Source organism: Cylas formicarius, unplaced genomic scaffold, assembly GCF_029955315.1.
Source record: "Cylas formicarius isolate icCylForm1 unplaced genomic scaffold, icCylForm1.1 PGA_scaffold_1__22_contigs__length_36826433, whole genome shotgun sequence".
Taxonomy (NCBI): Eukaryota; Metazoa; Arthropoda; class Insecta; order Coleoptera; family Brentidae; genus Cylas; species Cylas formicarius.
The window spans coordinates 35,166,211-35,193,014 of record NW_026844264.1 but is presented as its reverse complement, the minus strand read 5'-3'; the positions used below and the strand labels follow the sequence as shown (position 1 = coordinate 35,193,014).

At 37.4% G+C, this 26,804-nt stretch overlaps 1 protein-coding gene across 1 annotated transcript in view; it reads left to right on the top strand.

The window, feature by feature from the left end:
• Nucleotides 1-18,092: 18,092 nt before the first annotated feature.
• The window catches only part of LOC132696541 (T-box transcription factor TBX20-like), an 83,737-nt gene continuing 75,025 nt past the window's right edge, over nucleotides 18,093-26,804 (top strand). Inside the window, exons 1-2 of the mRNA XM_060661426.1 lie at nucleotides 18,093-18,331; nucleotides 22,010-22,361. Coding sequence (XP_060517409.1) covers nucleotides 18,187-18,331; nucleotides 22,010-22,361 — 497 coding nt within the window. The 5' untranslated portion in view covers nucleotides 18,093-18,186. The remainder of the gene's footprint in view (nucleotides 18,332-22,009; nucleotides 22,362-26,804) is intronic.

Genomic DNA, 26,804 nt, shown 5'->3' with positions numbered 1-26,804 from the left:
TTCTATAAGGGGCTGCGGTCTTGGAGCAATAAACAGTAGGGAAAGTTAATCATGGGGTCGGTTGTAAAAGTACTATATTTCTGGTACAAGCATAACCATCAGTGGGGATGGTTGATTAACTAAACGGATTACCATTGGTTGACTCACGGCCAGAAGGTATTCTTGTCCAACACCTAGTTGTTAGTCTCCTGTTGCGAAAAACATCGAAGCTATAAGAATTCAGAAATGTTCTTTGGATAAACTTCCGTTTACTAGAAATTTTCAATCCACAAAAACAAACCAGAAGTTTAGGTTAACGAATGACAATTCCATTTCTTTTTTGTAAATTTTACGATTTCTCTTACAGCACATCGTTGACGTTGACGTTCACTGTTATATTTGCTGAGCTTTTGTATTGACACTTTTGTCAAGTCGATAATGGAACACAAATAAATAACATTATTTTGTTTACGTATAACTTAATAAATATTTATTATTCTATTTTCGTTTTAAAAGCCAAAAATCTTAAAACATTTCCAGACCGTCGACGGCAAGATTCAGATCTAGATTCTCCAGAATCTACCAACTTTAATTGAAAGTGTGCTGAGGGGCATAAATTTTGATGGATACAGATTACAAAAACCGCATGACATTTTTCAATAAATTACTACGAAAAGAAAAATTTTCCTGTTATTTTCCAATTTTGTGATGTAGGTAAATGGATTTTTTGTTAGTTATTATTATAACTATCTTTTTCTAAATTGGCTGGATTCTCAGGTATTAGAACATCTGGGCCATGTATTAGTATTATATCCACGCAGAAATAATAGTCATCATGGTGATTTGTTGGCTCTGTCCATATCATAGGTAGGGATCGCTTGGTTCCATCATTCCAATGTCTTAAACGTTCTTCATATACTTTATGTGACGCCCAAGGTTCGTCTTAATCTCCAATTTTTACTTTAAAATCCGCGCAGTATTGTTTCAAACAGGGGTGTTTAAATTTTTTGATCATTACTATTTTTAAAACACATATGAAAAATTAATTCAAAAATGGCGGGTGAAAAAAAAGTTTTTCTATTAGTTTAGTACCATGACTACAAAAATCTTGGAGTATGTTTTACGCCACCCCTCGAAAATTAAACTCGAAACATGAAAACGCTGAAGATAAAATTCCCGCTTTATAACCTAACAATCCGCCGTCCAAACGCTTCTCATCCGCTAGTTCCCCGCCTCCCGCGGGCGCCAGTCACAAAGTGCAAAAGATAGAAGGAGACTTTATCGCGAGGGGATCGTCGACGAACAATAAGATCTGATCCACCCCCCAAATTAGGCGATTAGCTCCGGAGATCACCATTTAATAAGGTAGCATCCGCACACACGACGCCTCTAATCTGCACGCAGCCCCATCCCAATCCAGCGGCGTCGCAGGGAGGATATTTATATGCGTTTTATTTATTTATTTATTTATAAACAAGTCTTTCCTACATACAGATGCAGCTGTACAATAAAGAAAAGTCCAAGAGATACTTTGTCAGTGGACTAGTTTAAATTAGTTTTTACCAGCTAACTTACAGTATGTTAATTGATATACCGTCTTAAGCGTCGTTTAAAGGTTTCAAAGTTCAGAGCAAATAGATCAACATCCAGAAACGCGTTCTCTACCCTGTTATACCCTGATAATTGGAGAGTTAGAAGTGTGGTTGGAATGATATCTAGATAAGGGAACGTTTGCCGTTTTTTCCAAAGCGAAAGGAGATTTAATCAAATTGTTTCCTTATACTTTATAAAGAAATATTAAATCGAAATTTGTTCCACGATTTTCCAAAGGCTGCACACAATAGGAATGATTATTCAACCCATTAGGCGCCCGTAACATATTGAGATCGCCCGCACAAGTAACTCTTAAGGGGGGCGAGTAAAACACCGTGCAGGCCGAAATTCTCCAGGCAAGAGTTGGGCGGTGTATTTTATCAAAAATGTATCTACAATTTTTGAAAATTTTTCATAAACACAGTCAAGGTTACGATCAACATCACTGGATGTCTATAAAGCATTTCTTGTTACTTTCGAAAAATCGACGAAATCGAACTCCAGGTTTCGATGACGGTGGATGAACCTTGGAACTGAGATCGAGAAGGATCGAAAATTAAATTTTTTTTTTTGTTAATTCCAAAACTTTGTTTAGTTTTTAAGTTAAGAAATATTTTCTTAGTTTTGTGGTTTGTTCGACCTTTAGTTCTAATACATACCAAAGAATTTTTCTGTTAGTGTTTTTGACATATGTAAAACGTAGATTAGGAAGTTTTCTTGAGTTTCTCGTTTAATTTTAAAACTAAGATAATTAAAAGGTTTTATTTTTGTAGTGACCAGTATAAGGTGCTTTAACTAAAAGTTTTTCAGCAAAAAAAGAACTATTTTTCATGACCTAAAAAAAGAGCAAAAAATGTTAAATCGTTTTTAATTCTGAGTCCATCACAGGGGCTTTTGAAAGGCATCAATAGATTCAGTAGGTTAGGTTTGTTATCTAATTTATTTCACAGCGTTAGGTCCATAAGTAACGGCGTTATACTGAAAAATGTGTCAAATTAGCCCCGTTTGAAGTTGACATGTTTTTTTTTTTTGAATTACTTTGACTTCAGCTACGGACAGTCACACAGCCGCCGTCTTGTCTTTGGCGGCCACATTTTACCAAAACTTTACACGAACCAAGTGCGGGAAATGGTACAAGAACAATATCTGGCTTTAAAATCCATATAATTTTCTTTTGATTGTGATGTGCATGTAATTTTGACTTATTTTAATATTTTTGCATTGTGCGTTCAAAATATTATAAAGAAAACCTTGTTTTCAGCATTTTCTTTTGACAATTTTCTTCTCTTGGCCCAAAACTCGAATTACCAACCTTTCCATGAGTTACATTGTGAATGAAACTATATTTTTGGGCAGGGTTAAGCTTAACCAAGATTCTGCGGACTGAAGAAAAGGTATAAATATTTTTACAAAAACCAGAGAGTATTTGCAGCTGAAATTCATTTTTCTTATAACGCAGTAGTAAAGCCTGTATATTACTTTATATACCATTAACGATGTTAAAACACAAAAGAAACCCGGAATGGTAACCAAATAAAACGGTAAAAATATGATCGTAAGTTACTTGGGAACCTACAAGCGACATTTTAGTATTTCCCGGTACGGCACTGGTTTTTATCCATTACTTAACTAGTCGCGATTTGTTTTGGTAACCTCCCGCAACCCCCAATGCGGATCGACCCTTTGTTAGGAGACTGATCCGGTGTCACTTCTGTGTCGCATTGTTTCGTTGTGTAAACATTAAGCGATTTATTTAATGCTAATGAAGGAGGATTGACGCGAGGGGTTTGTGTATAATGGAACGGAGCTTGTCTTAAAATCGGACTGAAAATTCAATGACTTTTACAATGGTTTAGATAAACCGAAATTTGCGTGCACCTCGCATTCCATTAATATAGATACTTGTACATACGGTCATCACAGGAACTAAATTATCACTCGAATCTTCTTTATCGGACACGCAAAACTAAACATTACACTTAATAGGTTGGGATTAGTGCACTAAAAAATCAACAAACCACAGAGCGATAATATTGTTCTATGTCTTCTACTACTAGACCGTCGGGCATAATTGACTGGGCCATTCGCCCATCGCCCACGCAGGTCGAGGCACACCGCCAAACCATAAAGGGCTTTTTATCCACTTCCATAGATGACCTGACTAGATCTCAATAATTTCGCTTTAAAAATTATGATTATTTTTCGATTTCCATGATTTTGTTTGTAGTTCTTTTGTCGAAATTTAAAAACACACTATCGGAAAATTGTGGTGGAGAATTTTATTAACAGGACATACCTATTCTATTAACATTTTTTTTTTTTGCTCAACCGGTATTTTAGTTCTAATTAGAGACCAATGATACTCCGTATATTATTATATAGTGCCCAGCACATTTTAATAGGTGCTGCATGAATTCGCCTTTTAACAGCGGTAACATTTTGTATCAAAAGTAAAATAAAACCGATAGAAAATAACAAGTTGAAACCGTTGAAAAGAGACATAGGGAAAATCATTCGATGAGGAATTAAAATATGCATCACACCATACAACAATATACGACATAAAAGTTTTGTATCTTTGGAAACCCTAGTTGATTGTTTTAGAATGAATTGTTATTTTTGAGTTTCAGTCCATACCTGCGATCATCACAATAACCATGTTATCCTCACTTGGCATCCTCAATGCTCGCGCTCCGAAAACACTTCGAACACTGTTCGCCCTGTAAACTCCTACTACAGGTTTATATAGCGCGAGCATTGAGGATGCCAAGTGAGATTTTGGCGAAACGTCTGCAGGATTCCAGTCGGATGCAGGATTTGCAGGATTCCAGTCGGATGCAGGATTTGCAGGATTCCAGTCGGATGCAGGATTCTAGTCGGAGTTCAACGAGCGAACGGATGATATCCCGGAATATAGTGTCATCACATTTTTCCATCCGTGAATCAATACGTGAGAATATATATATATATATATATATATATATATATATATATATATATATATATATATATATATATATATATATATATATATATATATATATATATATATATATATATATAACGTTAAATAGTATTACAAAAAATATTTTTTCCTCGACAGATAGTAAAAACTGTGCGTCGCCCTGCCGCTATAACAGTATGGACGAACTGGTTTACCCAATTCCGGGGGAAAGATGTAACCTGGTCAAACGGCTGCCGAGTTTCGAAACTCCCGGGGTAATAACGGGGGACGACGGGCGCAATAAGAGGGCACTTCATTAGCATGCGGTCCACGGGATTTAATCGCGGCAGCGCTCCGCGTGAAAATTGCCATATTAATTAGCATTTAGATGGTCTAACGATAATTAGCTGACGGGTCGACCAGCTGGGACGCGGGGTTTTACGGATACGAGCGCGTTTAGTACGAGCTTCTACGTACACCTTTACGATCGCTGCTTCGTCGTCTTCTTATTCGCTTTTAAAGCGGCCAACTGTACTCTCGACATTCGCCCATTGTCGAAATCCGCCGAGGAACCTCGGCCTTTTCTGTCTAAATTTTACCAGTGCCATTTGAATAGAATATTTTTTATGAAAAAAACAAATGTTGTTAAACTCTTGCGTTTCAGATTATAATTACAATTCGCTTTTGTTTTGTTGCTCTCTCTACTAACTACTAACTATTCACTGTATTAACTGTATGGCAGTTTATGGGCCCGGCATGAAATTCTACTATGTAAGTGCGAATTTTTGCAATTTATCCAAAGCAAATAATTAGGTTGCTGAAAAGGATTAATCCTTGCCTCGTTTTATTCGAAAAACTATAAAATATGAAACATAGAATGATTATTATTATTATTATTATTATTTTCCGCATTCGGAACAATGTTATCGGTGTGTAATTATGTATTTTACAGATGGGAGTGGAAAATTTATTCCTGGTAAATACGGTTCTTGACGCGTTGGTGGCAACGCCAACGTAAGAAAAGGCCCGAGACCGACCGAACTGAACCACAATTTCTCGGGGTGGGGGCTACTTTACGTTACTGTTATTGCCGGCAACTGTGTCGTCTAAAAAAGCGGCGGTGTGTCGTCTCCCCCGGATCTGCATAAAGATCGGGACAATAAAACGTATTTTGCGGGCCAAAGGAATCAAATCAACATTGAGTAATGGCCGGAGATATTTGTTTTGCCGCGGTCAAGATGACTCCCTTTCCCGTATAATTTTATTGCGTCAAGCTGTGGCCCCGCGTTCGGGCCTCCCCCCAGGTCCCCCCCGACTACGAGGAGGGTCGCCGCTTATCTCAGGGATTGTATATAACCGGCACACGAGCGGAATGGATTACGAGTGAGGTCCGAACGGAATCGTGATTGAAGTTTAAACGACTTTGGCAGCGATACTTAGAGACGACGCTTGTCCAAACATATATACGTCCACACGGAACAAAAACAAATTTTTAATATCTTTATCTATATCTTCAATATTTTCTGCTCGATCAAAATTTAAGTATTTTTAAATTAAATTTTCAATATGCTTGAAAAATGAATATGATGTTTTCAAGATATATCTTTCATTGTGGCAGATAGTCTTGTTTTAAAATGATTCAAAAAATTTTAGGGAAACAATTTGAAAATACATCAATCTTCACCGTCTTGGCTTTCGACGGACCATCACCAATAAAACTTAAACGATGTTATTATACTTGGGCCAGAAATATAGTGCTTTTACAACCGACCCAGTGATTAACTTTGCCTACTATTACTTTTACTGTTACTATTACCCCCCAAACCGTAGCACAACACCCTGCCGCGCATACCCTTACCTGTAACCATTCCAGGACCGTCCTAGGAATTTATCTACCCACAATAACAAGCGGGAAATAGGTATGTGTTCAATTTTTTTCGTCGAGCAATTCTTGAAACATGTAAATAAAAAAAATAGTACAAAGTTACGTTACATTTCTACCTAATATCATTATTAATATACAAAATATTAAATATAATAATAACAAAGTATCAGTCAGTTTAAAAATATTCTAATGGGTATCGATAAATATTATCTTTTTTATTACCCGTGTTTCACAGTTAAATCAGCTTTGTACTGATATTTTAGCTACCTCTTGCCGAATTACGTCTATGGTACTACGTAGTGCAGCGCAATGTTATTTCTTCTTTTTCAGCTCGGACCAGATCAACTCAATCGTGTTTAATATACATACCGTTTCGTATAGAAATTATTTAATTTCTTCTTTGCGCGAAGAAGTAATTGGAATTTTCCTAATTTGGGCTCAATGATACGAGGTATTATCCAACACAATAACAGTATTTGACGAAAGTTTCAGTAACAGCGGTCTTTGACGCGGCATCTTCCATCCAACCATTTTTGGACCCAGCAGGAAGAATTATTATGGAGGAGAAGAATGTTGCTAATCGGCAGGAACACAAGACAAAAGTGACTATTTTCGAACTTACCTGTAAGATAAATAGAGTATAGGTTCTTACCCTTACGCTTTGAACTATTCAGTATAAACTGGAAGTATCACAGTCAAATGCCTCCGTAATATATACGAACCTATTGCAATTTAGATTAAACTCCTGATGTTAAAATAAACGTTTCTACTATTTCGAAAATGCTCCAGCATCAATGCTTAAAGAAATTTAAAACGGTTCATTTACGTTTCAAATAAAAAATTCAAGTTTCTACAAATATTCGTTACGGTCCATCACATGCAAGGTTTTACCACGGTCCTGCAAAGGTCTGCGGTTAAGGTACCGTAAAATAATTAAAACGTCAAAGCAATAAATGTACTATATTTTTGGTCGTATTATACCTATTTATTCTTACATGAGTGCTGCGCTGTGGTCTGTGTTTGTTTTGATAAAATTATATCTAAAAAATATCTCTCGCTCTGTATAATTGACGAAACCTGAAACTCTCTCGACACAGTTTTCGATACTGTTCAAATAAAATTATGCCATTATTAACGGTTTCTCATTTATCGCCAATAATTTATGGCCAAAAAATCTTTTAGATTTTTTGCCCATAAGGAAAGGAAAGCGAAGTTGTTTCTACCTTGGATAAACTGAAAAATAATTTAGAAGAAGAAAGCAATAAAAATACAAGTCGTGCCACCATACACATCACCACAATACACGCTGAGTCAGAAAACGGAATTGTCCCAAACTGCTTGCTTGCTTACAAAGAGTATTAAGCTTGGATTATCATGAGAATGCAAGTGCCGAACTTTTTAAAAATTGGTTTCAAAGCTCGAAAAAGTCAGTACACGTTATAAAAATTGAGGACTCTTACATTTCGGTACAAAACAACATTAATCCCATTATTCTCAATGACGACGCGGACATTTAGATACTTAGAATAAAAATGTAATTATGTATAGATATTACTAGTTATGAATTTACTGTAACGGGGTATGGGGTGGAGCAAGGAGGTCCTCCTCAAAAATTAACCAATTATTTTCTCGTTTTTTCTTCTAATAATTATAAATTCCGGCACATAGTATGTTTTTAGCTCTTTGCGTAATACCAGGGGTAAAATAGAAGGCCAAAAAATTCTAAAAAATCTATTTATTGAAAGTGTCATTTTTTTGGGCGATTCTATGCATTTAGTCCAACAGAGCTTTCACTTTTTATTAAATAATTATAATTATTATGTATATACGATTATATCCACCTAAAAAAAAAAAAAAAACTTTTGAGAGTCTGTCCCTAATTCCGGACCCGAGTTTAATTGCCGTCGGCAGGTAACTTTCATAATTGCGGGCAAAACCCGTCACGGTAACGATCCAGAGACACTTTTCCATGAAAACTCGTCGCATTAATTTCGAAACACCTCGTATATGACGCCTAAACCCAATAAATATCCCCACCCCGACGTCGCGCGGGCACTTAAAATTATAAAATATACGTCCTCTCGATTTTCGTCTCAAAAGGCACATAATCCCCCATAAAAGAAGTTTTAAGGCTTTTGTTTGAATAAATATTCCCACCTGTTGTGCCGAAACGATGTTATATCAGCCACGGTTGTTATTTAATTTAAATCTTTTGACAGGGCATAATAACATGATTTATGGACGGGTCGACGACGACGGGTGAAGGTGCGAGAATATGGACACAAAGGAAACGCATCTAGCCGTGCTCTTTTATACCGTATCGAGAGAAGCGTAAGAAATAATCCCGCTTCCTAAAAATAATCGCGGATGGCCGAAGACAATTGCCCGCAACCTAATGAAATATCCTTTGAATCGAATATTAAATGTTTATATCAGTTTAAGAAAATACTTTTACTACTACTATTGGGTTGTTCGGAAAGTCATTTCGTTTTTTTTGGGGAACATGAAAGACAGTTTTCGTATAATGAATAAATATTTTATTAAATTATATATTGGCCATTCTGGTCCGACACCTTTTACCATCTTTCTGGCAGTAACATAATTCCCCTCTCATAAAAGTTTTGGTCCTTGCTGGCAAAAAACTGGTTCAGGTGGTTTTTGACATCTTCATTTGAGGTAAAGGTTTTGCCATCCAAAAAATTTTGCAGGGACCGGAACAAATAGTAGTCGGAAGTCGCCAGATCTGGAGAATATGGTGGATGTTGCGGTACGTCCCATTCAAGCTGTAAAAGTTTTTGGCGAGTGACCAAACTTGTGTGAGGTCTCGCATTATCGCACTACACCCTTCCTGTTGATTAATTCGGGCCTCTTCTCTTTAAGTGAATCATTCAATTTGTCCAGTTGATGACAATAGACTTCTGAATTAATCGTAGTATTGTCCGGCAAAAGCTCAAAAAAAACGATTCCTTTGACATCCCACCAAACGGAGAGCGTCACCTTTTTTTGGTGAATGTTGGCTTTTGACACGCTTTGAGCCGGTTCATCTTTTCTGCTCCATGACCTCTTGCGTTTAACATTGTTGTATACAACCCATTTTTCGTTCCCAGTAATAATCCGCTTCAAAAATGGATCATTTTCTTGACGTTTGAGAAGCGAATCACACACGTCAACGCGACGACACAAATTTCGCTCCGTAAGGACATGGGGCACCCACACATCGAGCTTCGAGGTTTAGCCCGTGCCTTTCAAATGGCCATAAACAGTCGAATTCGACAAATTTAATCTCTCACCGATCTCTCGTGTGGTTATTCGCCGATTTGCATCAACTAATGCCTTTATCGCATCTTTGTCAGCTTCGACCGGCCTTCCAGACCGTGGTGCATCTTCGACATCAAAATTGCCGGATCGAAATTTTGCAAACCAGTTCTGGCACTGGCGTGCTGTTAACACGCCTTCTCCATACACATCCGTCAATTTTTTTCTCGCTTGGACAGCATTCTTACCTTTTCTGAAGTAAAAAAGTAAAATATGACGAAAATGCTGCTTATTGCTCTCCATATTTAAAAGGGCACCAACCAAAAACTACTGCGTAGAATTAACAGAACTTTTTCACACACAAGCCTTGCAATATCAGCTCTCAAGACATATAATGGTTATGCGGCTTAAGTGTGAAGTTGGTTTCGAAAAAACGTAATTAAGTCCTCTGACGGGAAAAAACGAAATGACTTTCCGAACAACCTTATAGTATGCCATTAACCCATATTATCCCAAGCATCAAAAAAAAAAAATAAAAATGTAACTTTTTGCTCTGAAATTTTTACTTTGTTGCACCTAAGAACACATTACATGTGTCAAAAAAAAATACAAACTCGAAATATACAAAAAAATACTGGTGCGTAAACGAACCACTGGGAAAAAACATTTAATAATTTATACATCAATATACAAAGGATAGAACCTCATTTGATACAAAAAAACGCAAATATTTTTTTACTATTTTGGATTTACTTGAAAATGCGATACAAATTTAAATATCGCTTTTGTTAACTTTTGAAGTCATATATAAGATTTCTACGGTTTTATGTCCTTTAGTAGTGATAATAATAAAATTTCTAAATGAATGTGCAAAAATATTTCCTGGATGTGACAAATATTTGATATACTGTTCACCATTCCTAAATAAAAACCTAAAAAAACAAAGATTTTTTTGAGTGAATACGAGGTGTGTTCAGTAAAGCGACTTTTGTAATTGGCACTACCTACATTCGATCTTGGATATTTTCTTTGTTATGTTGGTATGCACGTCCCTAATATATATTCACAGTTTCAGCTAGTTTGCACGTTTACTTTTTTTTTCTGACACAGAAGCGTTCGACGTGAAACGGAACAAATAATTTGCATAAAATTTTGTGTAAAAAATGGAATACAGTGTTGCAAAACATTTGAAAATGTTGACAACGGCATATGGTGATATTACTTTGCCGCAACTGTTATAGGTTATAGATGTCACGTGTTCTGCGCAATGTCCTTTTGCGGAAGACGTTTAACCTAGGTTCCGGAAGATAGAAAGTCTAGCCAGAAAGTCTAGTAGTGAAGGAACATCAAATATTGATAAATCAATATCAAAAAATTCATGGTTGAATTACAAGTTAAGCAATTATCCTGTATTAACGATTTGAACTCACTTCAAAAATTCTATACTGACTGTACTACTTAAATAAATCCGAAAACACTAGGTATACTTCAGAAAAACCTTGGTGATTGAGTAAAAAAGGCAGTATCTACTAATGCAATAATAATCAACCCCTAAATTTGAAATTAATTTTAAATTAAAATAATAAATGAGGTATATTACTTTGCCATATTACTACGTAATGGTGGCCAAATTGGAAACAAGAGATCTATATTTCATAAATCCACGTTGCCGAGAATCAATGGCATCAAAACATTTGGAGAAGTGGTTAATATGGATCTGTGAGTTCCAGTTGGGTTTTTGTCGATTTTAACGGTCATGTTACAATTCCATCCTAAGATATTGTCTTGGTTCAATTGGCAAACCTAGGCAATTGCATAGGCAAGTTAGAGGTGCCTACTGACGCATGTAGATCTGGTCCGGTATTGTCACAAGGCGATGCAAATATAAGAGAGGGCTTCTAACAAAAAAAAGAGCCCCGGACACCCGAGGAACGACGTAACAATGGCCTTGGGTTCGGCTGCTCTATTCACGCTGCCCTGAATGGGAAATAGAAAAACTCGGTGTTGTGAGAGCTAAACATGATCGAACGATTTCTAATGAGAGGGTCGGCGAGCCCAAAAGATAAACCTCGAATTTTACGATTGCCGTTTGAAATTGCAATTGGCAATCGGTTCCGGAGTAACATCATTCATTTTTAAATAGCATTAAAATGAAAACCCGAAGCGCGATCTTTCAAATGGCGCTAAGTGCATAGTTTACAAGAGCGACCAAAAGATGGCGCGTCTATTAACAACTCTTGGATATTAAAAACTGTTTTTGGTCCTTAATATATCAAGCTTAAATGCGTGAAGAAAAAGAAAAGAAGATGAAAACTATTTCTTAGAATAACATATATTATTATTTTGTAATTTTATTTATTCTCGCTTTTCGCAACTTATGCGAAATATCCTCTAAAGCGTCTTGAAAGTCCGCTCAAAAACACAACAAGTTCGACGAACTCCACTTTAGTCACGAGTTTGATTTGGGAAAAAGGGATTTGCAAAAACGTTCGTAAGCGGTACAAAGCTAAGGAACACCAATTGAAACTATTATTGAGTAAATGTCAAATGCCAATTATGCAATCATAACCTCACTTTTCGGTTGTTGAATGTTTACTTATTTCTTCAATATTTCACATATGCAAACACTGTGAGTATGAAAGTAAGGGCTATGCGTAACCTTTCAAAAAACCTAAGAGATGATTGATCAGTAATGAAAGCCTGTCAAACTTATCAGTATCTGGTATCGTTTCTTAAACATTCAACAAAGCAATGCAGAGTCACAGTTATATCCTGCATTAAGAAATAAGAATATCACAAATAATTTTTCAAAGAAACTTCCTTCTGCGTCGGTTTTTGTTGAGTCGAACTTGCCGACGTTTCGCCAATCATCCTGTTGGCTTCTTCAGAGCTTGGCTGAAGCGGATTTTACTCCGTACCTGATTTCATATTGTTCGAGGGGGGAGGCGCTAAATGAGAGGCATAATCACCGTCTCAGATGACCGATTTCCATATTGCTGAATTTACTAATATGGGAATTTAGCTCCCCCCCACCCTCAATCAATATATAAGCAGGAACAGAGTAAAATGCGAGTCAGTTTCAGTCAAGCTCTGAAGAAGCCAACAGGGTGATTGGCGAAACGTTAGCTAGTTCGAGTCAACAAAAACCGGCGCAGGAGGAAACCAGAAGTTTTATAAAAAGTATTACAGTAGCCTGGGGAAGTTTCTTTGAAAAATTGTCATTATAAAAAAACCGAGATTTTTCATTATAAAATGATCTAAATATGTTCGTGGGAAAACTAACTACACAGTAAAACATTGGAAAAACTATTAGGTTTGTTAGGTATTACGATCAATAAAAAAAAGTTGAAGTCCTTTAAAAAAAAACGCATGTTTTATTTTAAAACTTTTTTTATTGCCATTTTCGCGCAACTTTCGAAACTTTCGAATTTTGCATCGCCCTGTATAGCTTTCCGGGCTCATTCCACGCGCGAAATATTTTTATCCGCCAATTATTACGCGTCGACCTACCTCGTACGTATTTCCGTCGAGAGAAGTGCTTCTGCTGGTACGGGCCACCCACAACCGCATTCTGAATGCCTTGAATAGAGGACATTCCTTAGGCTTAGCTGACTGTTCCCGTGGTGTTGATGGCAGTGATAAACAAGGTATTATTCGGATGCGTCAGGTATCCGATGACATAAAAAATACTTGTTTATATTGTGGTGTGTATACCAGCGGTATGATTAATGGCCGATGGCACAATAACTCTTTAAGGGATATGCGAGCCCGTGATCCTATAGAAATGCAACCCGCTCCAACGGCTTCGGTATTTATGACGCGGAGGTTACATTTTTATGTGACGCACTTAAGAGTATGCATATATGGATATAAATAATACTAATAATAATAATAATAATAGTATATTTGCTGGAAGTATTTACGAGGGCAGCGCCGAAATTTCCCGGCCTGAATATGAAAGAATCAAAGTATAGTAACAATTTTTTATTATTTTTCAATATAATCCCCCTCAACTTCAAACTCCATCCCTTTAAAAAAATATTCTTTTGGTTTGTCTGCGAAATGAGCTAAAACAGCCTCTTTTAACTCAACTTCGTCGTTAAACCGCCGTCCACGTAGGTCCTTTTTTCAAATTATAATCGCTGGGGGCCATATCCGGACTATAGGGAGGATGATCTATTTGTTGGGACCCACACTCTAAAATGGCAGCTTGTGCTACGCCAGCAGTGCGATGTTTTACACGTATGCAGTCTCGCAATTTATGTAATAATGTTGCGTAATATTTACCATTGACAGTGGTATTAATTGCTTAAAAATTTATCAAAAGAATTACTTCACAATCGCAAAAGATCGTGGCCATCACCTTTTTTGTTGACTGGCAGACTCTGAATTTCTTGGAGGTCATAATAGAGAACCATAGTTTCATCTCCCGTCACAATATTCTATTCTATTATTGATTTAAATAAATATTATTATTATTATCCCATTCAACTGCCCCTGTAGCTTTTAGTTTAAAAGTGACCCATACAATCCCGGTAAAAAAGTGACCGCCGCTTTGGCCCGCGATATTAACGAAACTATTGCGACCGGAATCTTATTATTTTTTACTGTGAGATTGAAAGGCATCGGGGAAACGTCAAAAAAGTCGTCGATTGCCCTTTTTGTCTCGAACCGATATATTTCGGGTCGACAACGCGGATATCACCGCGGGAGACCGGGCTCGAACAAATCCCAACCCTCCCTGTTTGCAAACGCCTAACGGTCAATTAATATCGCATTCATCTCTTGCGGTTGATATATATCTGTTACGACTGTGTAGCAGATGAGGGACCGTCAGTCCCATTGTATTCGAAAGACAGACGTTTGAATTTCAAGAAGGCATATTACAAGGTTTTATACCTATATAGGTAATACGGCACCACCCATATCGCAAGTTACACAACTCACTCTAATATTTATTACACTTCTCAGCTCGCAGTAACTCATTCGATTTATTTATCCCTGTTACGGTAAGTCCTGCCTGACTGCTCTTGTAATGAGGATCACTTTTTACTTACGGAAGAGTCATGTGACCTACGAGGTCTGTCAATTATATTCCCGGAAAAGTGCCCGGACGGTCCGGAATATACATAAATTCTTAAAATTAAGTTATAATCCTTCGCAGTAGTCTCCCTCTAGCTCGATGCACCGGCGCCACCGTTGGATCCACCATTGGAAGCACCCCCTGAAGCCCCCTGAAGATAGGTCCCTCAGCACCCGTGTCGTGACACGTTGCACCTCCTCGACGCCGTCGTATCGGTTGCCCTTGAGGTAGGACTTCAATTGTGGAAAGAGATGAAAGTCGCAGGGGGCCAGGTCCGGGCTGTAGGGGGGGTGCGGAAGCGTTGGAATGCCGTTTTTGGTCAAAAAATCGCGAACTGCGAATGAGGAGTGGACTGGAGCGTTGTCGTGATGCAGCACCCATCCACGTTCGGCCAATTCCGGCCGTGCACGAAACACACGGGCCTTCAGACGTTTCAAAACTTCAATGTAGAACTTCCCATTGACTGTCTGACCTGCTGGAACGTATTCGTGGTGTACAACTCCATTAATATCGAAGAATGCGATGAGCAAAGATTTCACTTTTGATTTCGACATTCTGGCTTTTGTGGGGCGCTTCCCCCCCTTTTCCACCCACTGCATGCTCTGTCGTTTGGTCTCAGGGTCATACTGGAACACCCAAGGCTCGTCTCCGGTAATAACATTTGACATCCAGTCTTCTCCTTCCTTCTCAATTCGAGAAATCATGTCTTCACAGATGGATAAACGAAGCTCTTTCTGCTCAACTGTGAGCACTTTGGGAACCATTTTCGCGCACAACTTGCGCATCCCTAAATTCTCGTGTAGCATCTGTCGAATGGTTTCCTTGTTGATACCCAACTCGTCTTCCAACATTCTGAGGCTTACCCGACGGTCTCCGAGCACACGCACGCGCAGGCGATCGACGTTTTGTGCCGTTCGAGAGGTGGAGGGAGCTCCCTCACGTGAATCGTCCTCCACCGACTCCCTGCCTTCCCTGAACCGCTTAGCCCACTCGTAGACAGCTGTTTTTTTCAGGCAATCATCCTTGTACACGTCGGTTAACTGTTTCATAATTTGCGCGGAACTTACACCACGTTTGACCAAAAATTTGATCACTACTCTTTGTTCAGTTTTTTTAGCACACATTTTCGCGACAAGGGGTCCAAACACGCCGATGATCAAGGTACTGTAACACACGAACTGAACAACCGATCGAGACGAAACTTGCACAGACTGACGCAGAAATGAATCCTCTTTCGAATGACACAACGCGAACGCAGTAGCATAACGAGAGTCGCAGTGTTGCCACTTTTCCGGGAATCTAATTGACAGACCTCGTAATAATTGTAATTCCTTGCTTTGTTTTCTTACTAGACTAGAGTGTCTTGCCCCAAAAAGTGATCTTATTTGTAGTACTTAGGATCAGGGACGTCATTTAATCTTATAATTGCACATTGCTCTAATAGTTAAGTTAAGTTATAGTTAAGTGATTTGATCTAATAATTGCACTTCGCAGCTATGTCGTTGCACATTGCAGTAAGTCCTATCTTACCCTAATAGTGATGGAACGTGTAGTATTTCGGGTAATGCATGCTCGTGTAATTAGGATCACTTTTTGTCTACAAGTATGTCATAACTGCTCTCTGTCTTGCCCGAATAGTGATCTTATTCGTAGCATTTAGGATCAGGTAAGTCATTTAATGTAATAGTTGCACTTAACAACTTTGTCCTAGTAGTACACATTAGATCACTATTAGAGTAAGGCAGGACTTACTCTAATACTTCGGCGCTCACGTAATTACAATCCAATTTCCTTCCTTCCTTGATCTAATAATTGTACTTCGCAGCTTTGTCGTTGCAACTATACACATTGCAGTAAGTCTCGTCTTACCCTAATGGTAGTATTTCGGATAAGGCTGCTCGTTTAATTAGGATCACTTTTTATCTAATAACCGATCTTCGCAGCTTCGTCACCTTACTGTATATCAGGTCACTATTAGAGTAAGTCCTTACCCTAACAGAGATCTTACGAAAAGTAAATGGCATAAAATTTTATTCGCAAATTTTTTAGTTAGTTTTGGGCGGTTGTGTTTATATTCGGTTACATTAAGTTTTGGTGTGCCTGCTAAAGATAAGTGCCAGTGTTAAATTCGAATGTACTGAAGAAATTAAGAAGCTCAGCTTAAGATGCTCTTAGCTGTAACAACTTCAAAGTTCCGCGGTAGTTGTAAAAAGTATAACTGAATAAAGAATAAAGGTCTTCTTGTAGTAGTAGTAGTAGTTAGTCATAAAAGATGTTGCTTCAATAGATTGGAGAGGAAGTACTTACTTTCTTGTGTTTTCTACTTCAAAGAACTAGTAATTCAAGAGTACACACAACAACAAAATGTTCAGGTGTTACGCATAATGCCTGTAAAATTTTTAGTTATTATCAATATTGATGGTTATGTTAATATGTAAAATTCCAAACTGTTTTCAGTAATTAAGAATAATTCCTAAAATACTCAGTTATTATGAAGAATCACTAACAGTTTCAGTAAATATGCACAACTATTAAAATGGTCAGTTATTTATGCAAAATCAATAATAGTTTCAGTAATTACCCATAATGTCAAAAATGCTCAGTTATTATCAAAAACCACAAACAGTTTTCGGTAATAACGCATAGTTCCTAAAATGCTAAGTTATTGTAAAAAATCGCAAACGGTTTTCTGTAATTATGCATAACATACATAAGTTGTAATTTATTCTGTGCTTGTTTTCTGACGAAACGTCCACTGTACTGGGCTCTGCGAAAAAATTATCTACCTAACTAATGTTATTTGTTAATGTTATTGTCCCACGATAAACCTAAAAAAAACACCCCGCATAAGCGTACTTTCTTAAAACTGCCATCCGACGGATCGGCGACGTATAGAATAGAGATTTTTTTTATGCTTGTCTCTACCGTTAACTCCGTACTACAAACCCTCAATAATCGTCAATTTTTTTTCGAAAAAACGCGCATAGCTCCCACTCCAAATTTAAAACCGCGGAAAAACGCTTTCCAATAAGGACCAATTAAAAAACAAACGAAACGCCGGACCGCTTCGAAAGTCGCGGCCATGTCCTGGGTCCCTGGTCAAACACCGGTGGGTGGGCTACCAAAGTGATATCAAGTGTCTGTCTACATGCCACGTCGCCACCGTAACCACAACCGAATCTGATTGATAGCGCCACTCGGGTGAAACGTACAGAGACCACACGCATCATACCCGACCCCTCCCACCCGATCGGCGTTGGCTCCGCCCGTCGCACCGTTCGGAGGCTCCGCCTACCGAAAACCCGGCAGTTTGGGGCACCTTTATTCGACGGGTCAGTCTTGTAGCGGCCACGTCTTCCTCTCTTAGTGCTTTGCCGTCGCGTAAATGCGTTGAACTCTGAGTGCTCTCTTTTGAGGTGTTTTTTGGTGACATTTTTGTGGAGTGTCATGTTGCTGGGCGCCGTGCCGGACGACCTGGTGGTACCGACCGCCAAGAGTCACAGGGCCACCGATTTTTCCATCGCGGCTATCATGGCGAGAGGCGTCGGTCCCGTCGACACCTTCGCCAGACCCTCCGACGTCACGAACGATGGTTAGTTTTTTTTTTTTAATTCTCTCTGGGGATCGAAAATAATAATCTCTCGCTTCGTAGTGGTGTAACCGCAACTGGTTAGGCCTAATGGTCCTCATGTTCACTCCGTTACCCCGTTCCTTATAAAACAGTAGAATATTCACTCATAGTGAGCTAGAGTCGTAGATGTTAATGTAACTATTGCCTCTTTTGCTTAAACTATCACTTATATCACATATATACAATCATTTACATATATTACATCCTCAGAAAAACACATGATATGTTTGCTCCAAATGACATCAGATTTCCTTTTTTGCTAGATCTGAAATTTGTTCTTCCAAGATGTAGGTACGTACGCTGTCTAGCTGTAGTAACTGAGTTATCACCTGTTTTTTTGCTTCTTTTTTCAGTGGCGCATAAAACCAAAAGTTTTGTCCTCAACAATCCAGTGTCTAAGGTCTTCCAATATACTTATCAAACTCGTTTTGTTTCTCTCTTCCGTGGTATTGGAGCCATAAGCTTTGGTCTCGACAACCCTGTATCATAAACTATCACTTTTATTCTTAAAAAATCATACGATATGAGATATAAAATTTGGTCTTATAATGTGTGCGATGCGATATACTTATTTATCGTTCCAAACTGTAGTTTTGGACTAAAGAATCCTGATATCCATTTAGGTCTTCCAATATACTTATCAAACGTTCTAAACCGCATAAGGTCCTCTTGCTTCTGTCTTCCGTGGCGCATGAAGCCAAAAGTTTTGGTTTAAACCATCCTGGCATCTACGAGCATCAAAATCACTTGTATCACACAAATTGGTGTTGCCAAATTGCTAAAGAGTTTGAGGAGATCGAGTGAGTTAATAGCAAATAAGTAGCAATGTAAATTTAGACGAATTTAAACTTTTATTTTGTTAATTTTGTTCTTACGAAGAGCAGAGAATTAAAATTACATCGTCCAATGTGATCCGTCGGATCTACTACTCAATATCGTTCTAAATCTTGCGTGGACAATAGAGTAGTTTTAACAAATTCTTTACGAACTTCAAACGATTCAATCCATCACCACAATTCGTTAACAGTGGAAAAGCGGGTGAATTGTTGCCTACTAAAAAAAATATATTTTTTGTGCTGCAAATAGCAAAGGGTTTACCAATTCCGCAGGGGAAGTCTTGATCTGTCTTGCTAACAAATCGGTATTCAAGAGTTTCCGCAACAGTTAAATTGATTTTACCTTGGACAAAAGAATTTAATTTTTTTCAAAAATTATTCTGAATGAAGCTGATATGAAGACGTAAAGTCTATATACATTGAAAACACTGTGTAAATTAAAACGTATATCAATTGCCGCAACAGCAGTGCATTCATAAATTTGGCAAAAATCAAATACGCGAACCGGAGCAAAATTTGAATTTTAGATAACACATATGTATATACAAAAATAAAACAAGATTTACGGTAACAGCAGCGTTTTTTCTAAAGCAATAAATATCGTTCGTTCGAAAGGCCCGAAGAGGGGGGATTTCAAATATTTTATTTTTGCAAAATTTGCGGTAAAAGAAATTCCGATCTAAAGATTGCAAAAACCAAAAAAAAAAATACAATTACAATTACAGTTCTTATATATTGCTTATCAAAGTAAAATTTGAAAGTTCAATTATGGCGAACGATATTCTGTATAGTTCTTGTAAATTTCAAAGCTGCTTTACCAACAATGCGGTTAAACTATTGAATAGTTACATAATAAATACTTTAAGTGCGGTTCGGTTCAGAAAAAATTTAAAGTCCATTTGTCGGAACTAAAAAAGTTTCTCCAAGATTCACGATAAATGGTTAATTTTGAAGTTGGGACCAAGATCTTAAGTTAGACTTCGCATTTTGAGATGAATCTATTTATTTTATTTATCCGAAAGATAATCTTGTGGCGTTACATTTTAAATATGATTTCTGGCATATGACCGCCACGGTTGGCGCGGATGTAGTCCAATTTTCGATAAATTTTTCCAACATTTGCGGCAGTATATCGGCAATAACACGGCGAATGTTGTCTTCCAAATGGTCAAGCGTTTGTGGCTTATCCCCATAGCCCCACAGAAAATAGTCTAGCGGTGTTAAATCACAAGATCTTGGAGGCCAATTCACAGGTCCAAAACGTGAAATTGCGCCGTCTTGTTGAAACCACATCTCCTGGACATCATGATTATTCAATTCAGGAATGACAGAGTTAGTAATCATAGCTCTATACCGACCACCATTGACTGTAACGTTCTGGCCAACATCGTTTTTGAAGAAGTACGAACCAATGATTCCAGCAGCCCATAAAGCGCACCAAACAGTCAGTTTTTCTGAATGTAACGGTGTTTCGACATACACTTGAGGATTAGCTTCGCTCCAAATGCGGCAGTTTTGTTTGTTTGTTGACGTAGCCATTCAACCAGAAGTGCGCTTCATCGCTAAACAAAACAACGGCAATCTCGCTTTGGGCCCATTCGACGAATCTACGCCTTACTTGATGAATTCATGATGAATTGCCGAACCAAACTGAAAATAAATCACTTGACACCTGTTAAATCGGTCGCCATCTTGAACAGTAATGCCAACTTGAAGTTCAATACATCGAAAAAAAACACCCATTATATTTAGTATATTCTTTATATAAGTATACAGAAAATTTTGTCAATATTTTATACAATAATTATTATAGTTATTATTATTATTATTATTGTTATTATTAAATTAGATGGAAATATTATATAGCCAAATATTATATCGCCAAATTATTTTGTAACTTTGCTTACGCAGTATCAAAAAAAAAAATTAAGTAAGGGTAAGAGGTAAAAAAAAATTTTTTTTTCATCTTACCTTCTCAAATGTTTCTTTTTGATATAAAAAAAATCTTCACCAAAGATGAGCCCTGTAGCTCAACTCTGAGGGGTCGCTATTTTTATTTAACATGGGGAAAATTCATTGAGATTTGTTGCTCGGATCAAAAGTTTTTAGATTCAGCCCAAAACAAAACTTCTCATTTATATTTTTACAGAATTTTAGACTCAATGACACTTTTTACAAAACTTCTGGATTCCTCCTGCGTTGCGTAGAACTTTTGATATGTTGTTGTGGATGTTTTGAGTGTAAAGAAGGACAACAGTGGCAAGTGAGGATTTCCTATTGTGATGGAACGCTTAATATCTTTAATATGGAAATTATTAAAGATAAGAGCAGAAGTAAGGTGTTTCAATTCTGGGGCTGATATATTTTTACGGCTCTCTAAATAAGAGAGTTGATAACGTATGATTTTTGGGCCGGATGGTGCTGGTAGCTTTTCTGTAAACACAACGACCCAATGTCAAGTCTGATTTTCCATCGATAAGAATATCTAAGAATGGCAGGTTGTTATCAGCTTCTAACTCAATGGTAAAACGTATGTTAGGGTGTATCGTGTTTAAATGTCTAAGAAACTCTACTAGGGATTCTTGACTGTGAGGCCAAATAACACGAGTATCAATGACGTAGGCTTTCCATAATTTTGGTTTTAGCTGTTCCTGAAATTCGACCGTTATTAGAACAATATGATCCAGACCCCTCAAACAATATATAAGCAGTTAGAGAGTAAAATGCAAGCCAGTTAGCAAGTTCGACGCGAGATGAATCCAGAAGTTTAGTACCCTGTGGAAAATTTTTTTTTTCCTTCTAGGCGTGTCATCGCAGGCGGGTTCCTCACCCGAGGACGAGGACACTCTCGACGACGACGAGATCGAAGTCGACGTCGAAGAATGTTCGGACGCCGAATCGTCTAGGGCGGCCGCGACCAACAAATCGAAACCGAATCGGCAATCTCCGTCGGTGTCGGATTGCGGCTCGGAACAGGCCGATGCGGATCGGGACAGTCCGGACCTGTTGCACGACAAGCCGCCCACCCCAAAAAAGTTGAAGGTGCTCTGCAACAGCGAGGAATTGCTCAACGTGGAATGTCACCTGGAAACCAAAGACCTGTGGGACAAGTTTCACGACCTCGGCACCGAAATGATCATCACCAAAACCGGAAGGTGAGCGCGGGTGACGGGGAACGGGATTTAGTTCGAACTAATAGCTACGCCACTGACTCTGGGATTCCTACTACCGGTGCCAATTTCTTTTAGCTGGCGCTGACGTTTCTACCCCTGATAGCTATTTATTTTATTTTCTTAATACGACGCAATGTCACAATTTAGAAATATACAGAAATGCTACGGTAGTCATGGACACAAATGAATATCAGGAACAGATTCAAGATATTCTTACAGACGGATCATATCGTCAACCAAAAAAAAAATCCTACGTCATCTATGGATCACAACCTTAATCTTCTTCTTCTCAATTTCAATTCCATTTGTTTTATTGTATTCAGTAAAAAGAATATACTATAGGAAGTAAAGATTTTATATTCAACGCAAAATACAACGAAAAAAGAAAAGAAAAACCGTTCTAAGCCTAGACCACAATAATGTTTTGCAAAATAATCTGTCCTCCGATGCCTTTGCTTTCTTGGTACTTTTTTTTTTGTTAAACTTTTTGTTACCTTATCTAGTTGGCTTCAGGGAACAGTATTCAAGGATTGAATGAAAATAAACAAACAAAATTAAATATATAACATTTCAAAAAAGAAAAACATGGACAACCAGCTTTTGCCAATAATTGAAAACTAAAACTATCGATTTTAAACAATGCCGGTAATTTTGGCCGCCATTACAGCGGCCCGATATCATTGTCGGTCCCTCGCGTATAAATCGTTCGAACGGTTTAATTAGGCTAAAAGCTAATTTGATTCGTTAACATAAAGCTCCGCGGCATAATACTATGATTTAGCTTTACGTTTATCTATCGTGAAAGAGATCGCACGTGTAATCGCCTAGGTTGCCATTTACTAAAGACGTATACAGATAATTAAAAAAAAAACATAATATAATATCGGGGTTCGAACCACGAACGTTGCGAATAATTTATTGCAAACGTTGACGCTTTGCGATTTCATCCATTGCCGGACCACGGATTTAAATGTTATTTTGACTTTACTTTTACGCGTTTGTTGTTATTTGCTTAATAATAATTAGGATTTATGGTCAACGTCAAACTGTCAAAGCTTGGAGGTTTGAGACCGTAATAACTCGTTTTGCTAGGTCCAATGCTACATATGGTTGACGCTAGTACATCAACGTATAAAAATGCACTTGTGCGCATTTTATTCGCTACAAAATGATAATAGCCCTGTTTAAAAATAGAGATAAAAGAATGTTGCTGAACAATTCTAATTGACTATATCGAAATTTCCCATTAAATGTATAAGAAAAATAGAAAATGCCTCAATTTGGGCGATTCTGTTTTAACCGCGATTTTTATGTCTTGCATTGTTTGTTCTCGCATTTAGCTGACATTGTAGGTGAATGACAAATTATGTTATATAAAAAATATAATAAAATATGTTCATGATCATCTAATTAACACAAACATTTCATTATTAGATTGTTAATTGAACATATTTCATCATATTTTATATATAATGTAATTTGTCATTCATTACCTACCTACATTATATAATGAATCAATGATTTAAACTAATCACCTCATAATTTCTTATTTCTATGATAAAAATAATTGACACTTTTTTGGTTAACGTTTTAAGTTAACACCGAATTCCGGGGCGTTTCAAATTTAACGAATTTTTGAATTTTTATGACTCGAGATATATGAAATGATTAGTGAATCGTGTTGTCAATTTTCGTAAAATCCCTTGAGGCATAGATTTTTAAGTAAAAAAGTAACAGAATATAGCCTTTTATTAGAGAACGACATTTTTGCAATTTTAAAATTTTAAAAGGACTATCGCGAATTTTGTAATTTAGCTGTGTAATTTTCCGTGAGAATTTTTGGGCTTTTTAAAGCAATTACAGTATTTTTCAAAAGAAAAACAACAGCGCAGCGCTGTTTACTGGTTAATTGCGAGACCCAGATGTCCCGAAGGAAACGATTACGATATATCCGAGGCTTGACCGCAAAAACATCCCCGCGTATATATATATATATATATGTACATAAAAGTGCAATTTGTGCGGAAGCCGTCGGTAAAAGTGGAGGAAAAAGCAATTTAACGGGGCTTAAGGCGGCACGGAGGGGAAAATCAATGAAGAGCGGGGTGTGTGTATATAAATCCGGAACTCGGAACGCGAGTCAGATCAGTATTAGATTCACTGGAAAATGTCCCGGATATTTCGACCCTCTCCACCCTAATTCTCTTGTAGATGTACTTAATTATAGGGAGGGTCGGTTAGAGACTCTTCGAAATCGCTACGGGGAACTGGGATCGTGTCCTTATAACAACCCTCCCATTACGCAGTAAAAATTGACGGTCGCCTAATCTCGTTTCAATTTAGTCACGTTTTGAGGCTCGGAATTGTTATCGATTGACGATGAGACGATGGAGGAGCGAGGACGCCATTTCCCCATCCCGTTTTGTGAATTAATGTGAAGTAGAAATTCCTTAAAAAAAAAAACGCATATCCTCGTAACTAAAAGTGATCTAGATATATTGAGGGTGTGTTCTTGTTCTTCTCGTTCCTGCTCCTAACGGAGGTTGGATATTATCGTGGTTCTCCTAATCTTCCGTGCTAACTTTGATCTTTCCTTCCCTAATGTTGTGTTGTAGCATCGTATATTTAGGTCCTCTGATCACGTGGCCAAAGTATTAGAATGTTCTTCGTTTGAGAGAGTTAATTATTTCCTCCTGTTTCTGAGTGCTCTCCAGATCGGAAACCATGTCAGTCCACGAGATTTTCAACATTCGGCGCTAACACCATCTTTTAAAAGCCCCGATTTGGTCCATATCTGCCTTTTTCACTGTCCATCTTCTGACCCGTAAAGTAATGTTGAAAAAATTTATATATCTGCTTCAATGCAATGCACTTTTGACTGCCTCTACGAGACTTTTGATGTCATGAGACTGCTCCATTGTTTCGTGTAGCCATGTTCCCCAGTATTTGTATTTTCTTACTGTTTTTATCGTTGTGTAGTATATAGTAATATTTACTTTCTTTGCAATAATCTTGTATTTAGTTTTCTTAAGGTTCACGTTTAGTCCATATATTTCACATGTACCATTTAGCCTCTGCAGCACGGTTTGCAGATCTTCAAGCTTGTCTGTAACTATAATGGTGTCGTCCGCATAAAATAAGTTGTTTAAAATCGGTCTGAAATTGCCTCACTATATACGTTAAAGCCTTGACGCATATCTCGCAGAATCTTCACTTCATCTGTAAGCTGATGAAGTAAAGATTCGCTATCATTCTGATGTCCCGGCTGTCAATATTCATGTTCTGTAATATTTCTATAAGTTTTCGGTGATCAATTTAATCACATCTAATATGAAATAAAATGCGCGATATTTCAAAATCTGTTAAAAATTACCCATATACATTTGACTCATACACATTTGAAATTCAATTTAAAAAAAAATGTCCACCTGTCAAGATTTGCGGATAGAATTTTTATTTGACATTTTTGATTGATAAGATAACTCGGTGCTACAGCAAATGGTTCTCAAAATATGTCTCAACTTTTTTGTGTCTATTTTAGTGGTGTGTTTGAAACTAGGGATACACAATTTCTCAAAAATTGCCCGCTTTTTCCAAAAACTCGCATTCTCTTTAATAAATGTCTAGCTAAAGGGACATTTCCAAAAAGCTGGAAAGTGGTTCACGCAGTGCCTATTTTAAAGTTTCTATCTCTCACTTTGCCAAGGTTTTTGAGGCTGCAATTTATTAACAGTCGTTTTTTCTGGTAAAGAGTGACGTAGATCCAAATTGACATGGTTTTCACGAAAAAACGTTCTTATAAGCTTGGCTCATCATCATTTGAGACGCTGTGTGTACCGATTTTTCCTTGGGCCCTTTACTTTTTAATAATTTTGTTTTCGTGTTTCGTGTGTTGGCCTTTGTTCTCCTGTTTCTTTTCATGCTTCTTTTGCCGATGATTTAAAAGTAAGAAAAGAGATTCGTTCGCATTTAGATGTGTTAGAGCTTCAGAGCGATCTTGACAGATTTGCTGATTATAGCAGAAACCAAGGATTATTCATAATAAACACCTGTTAAGCAAGTAATAGACTTGCGAATTGTTCTTGAATCGCAGTTAAACTTTGAGGCTCGTATGGAAACTACTGTCAGAAATCTGAGAACTACCAAAGGGTTCAACAAGCATCAGTCAATAATAATCGTGTATAATAGCATGATAACGTCTGTACTAGAGCACTCATCCACAGTTTGGAATCATATTTATAGTAAATACATCATCAGACAGCATAAAAAAATCTTTTTAACAAACAACCTTTTTAAAAAAACAATCAACAATTATTTAAAACAAACGCATATAAAATTCTTTAGCTGGTAGTTATAATTTATTTGAACCTTTGCTTTCATTGCGGAGATAAGAAATTTATTGCTCACTTTTTGTGAAATTGCGAA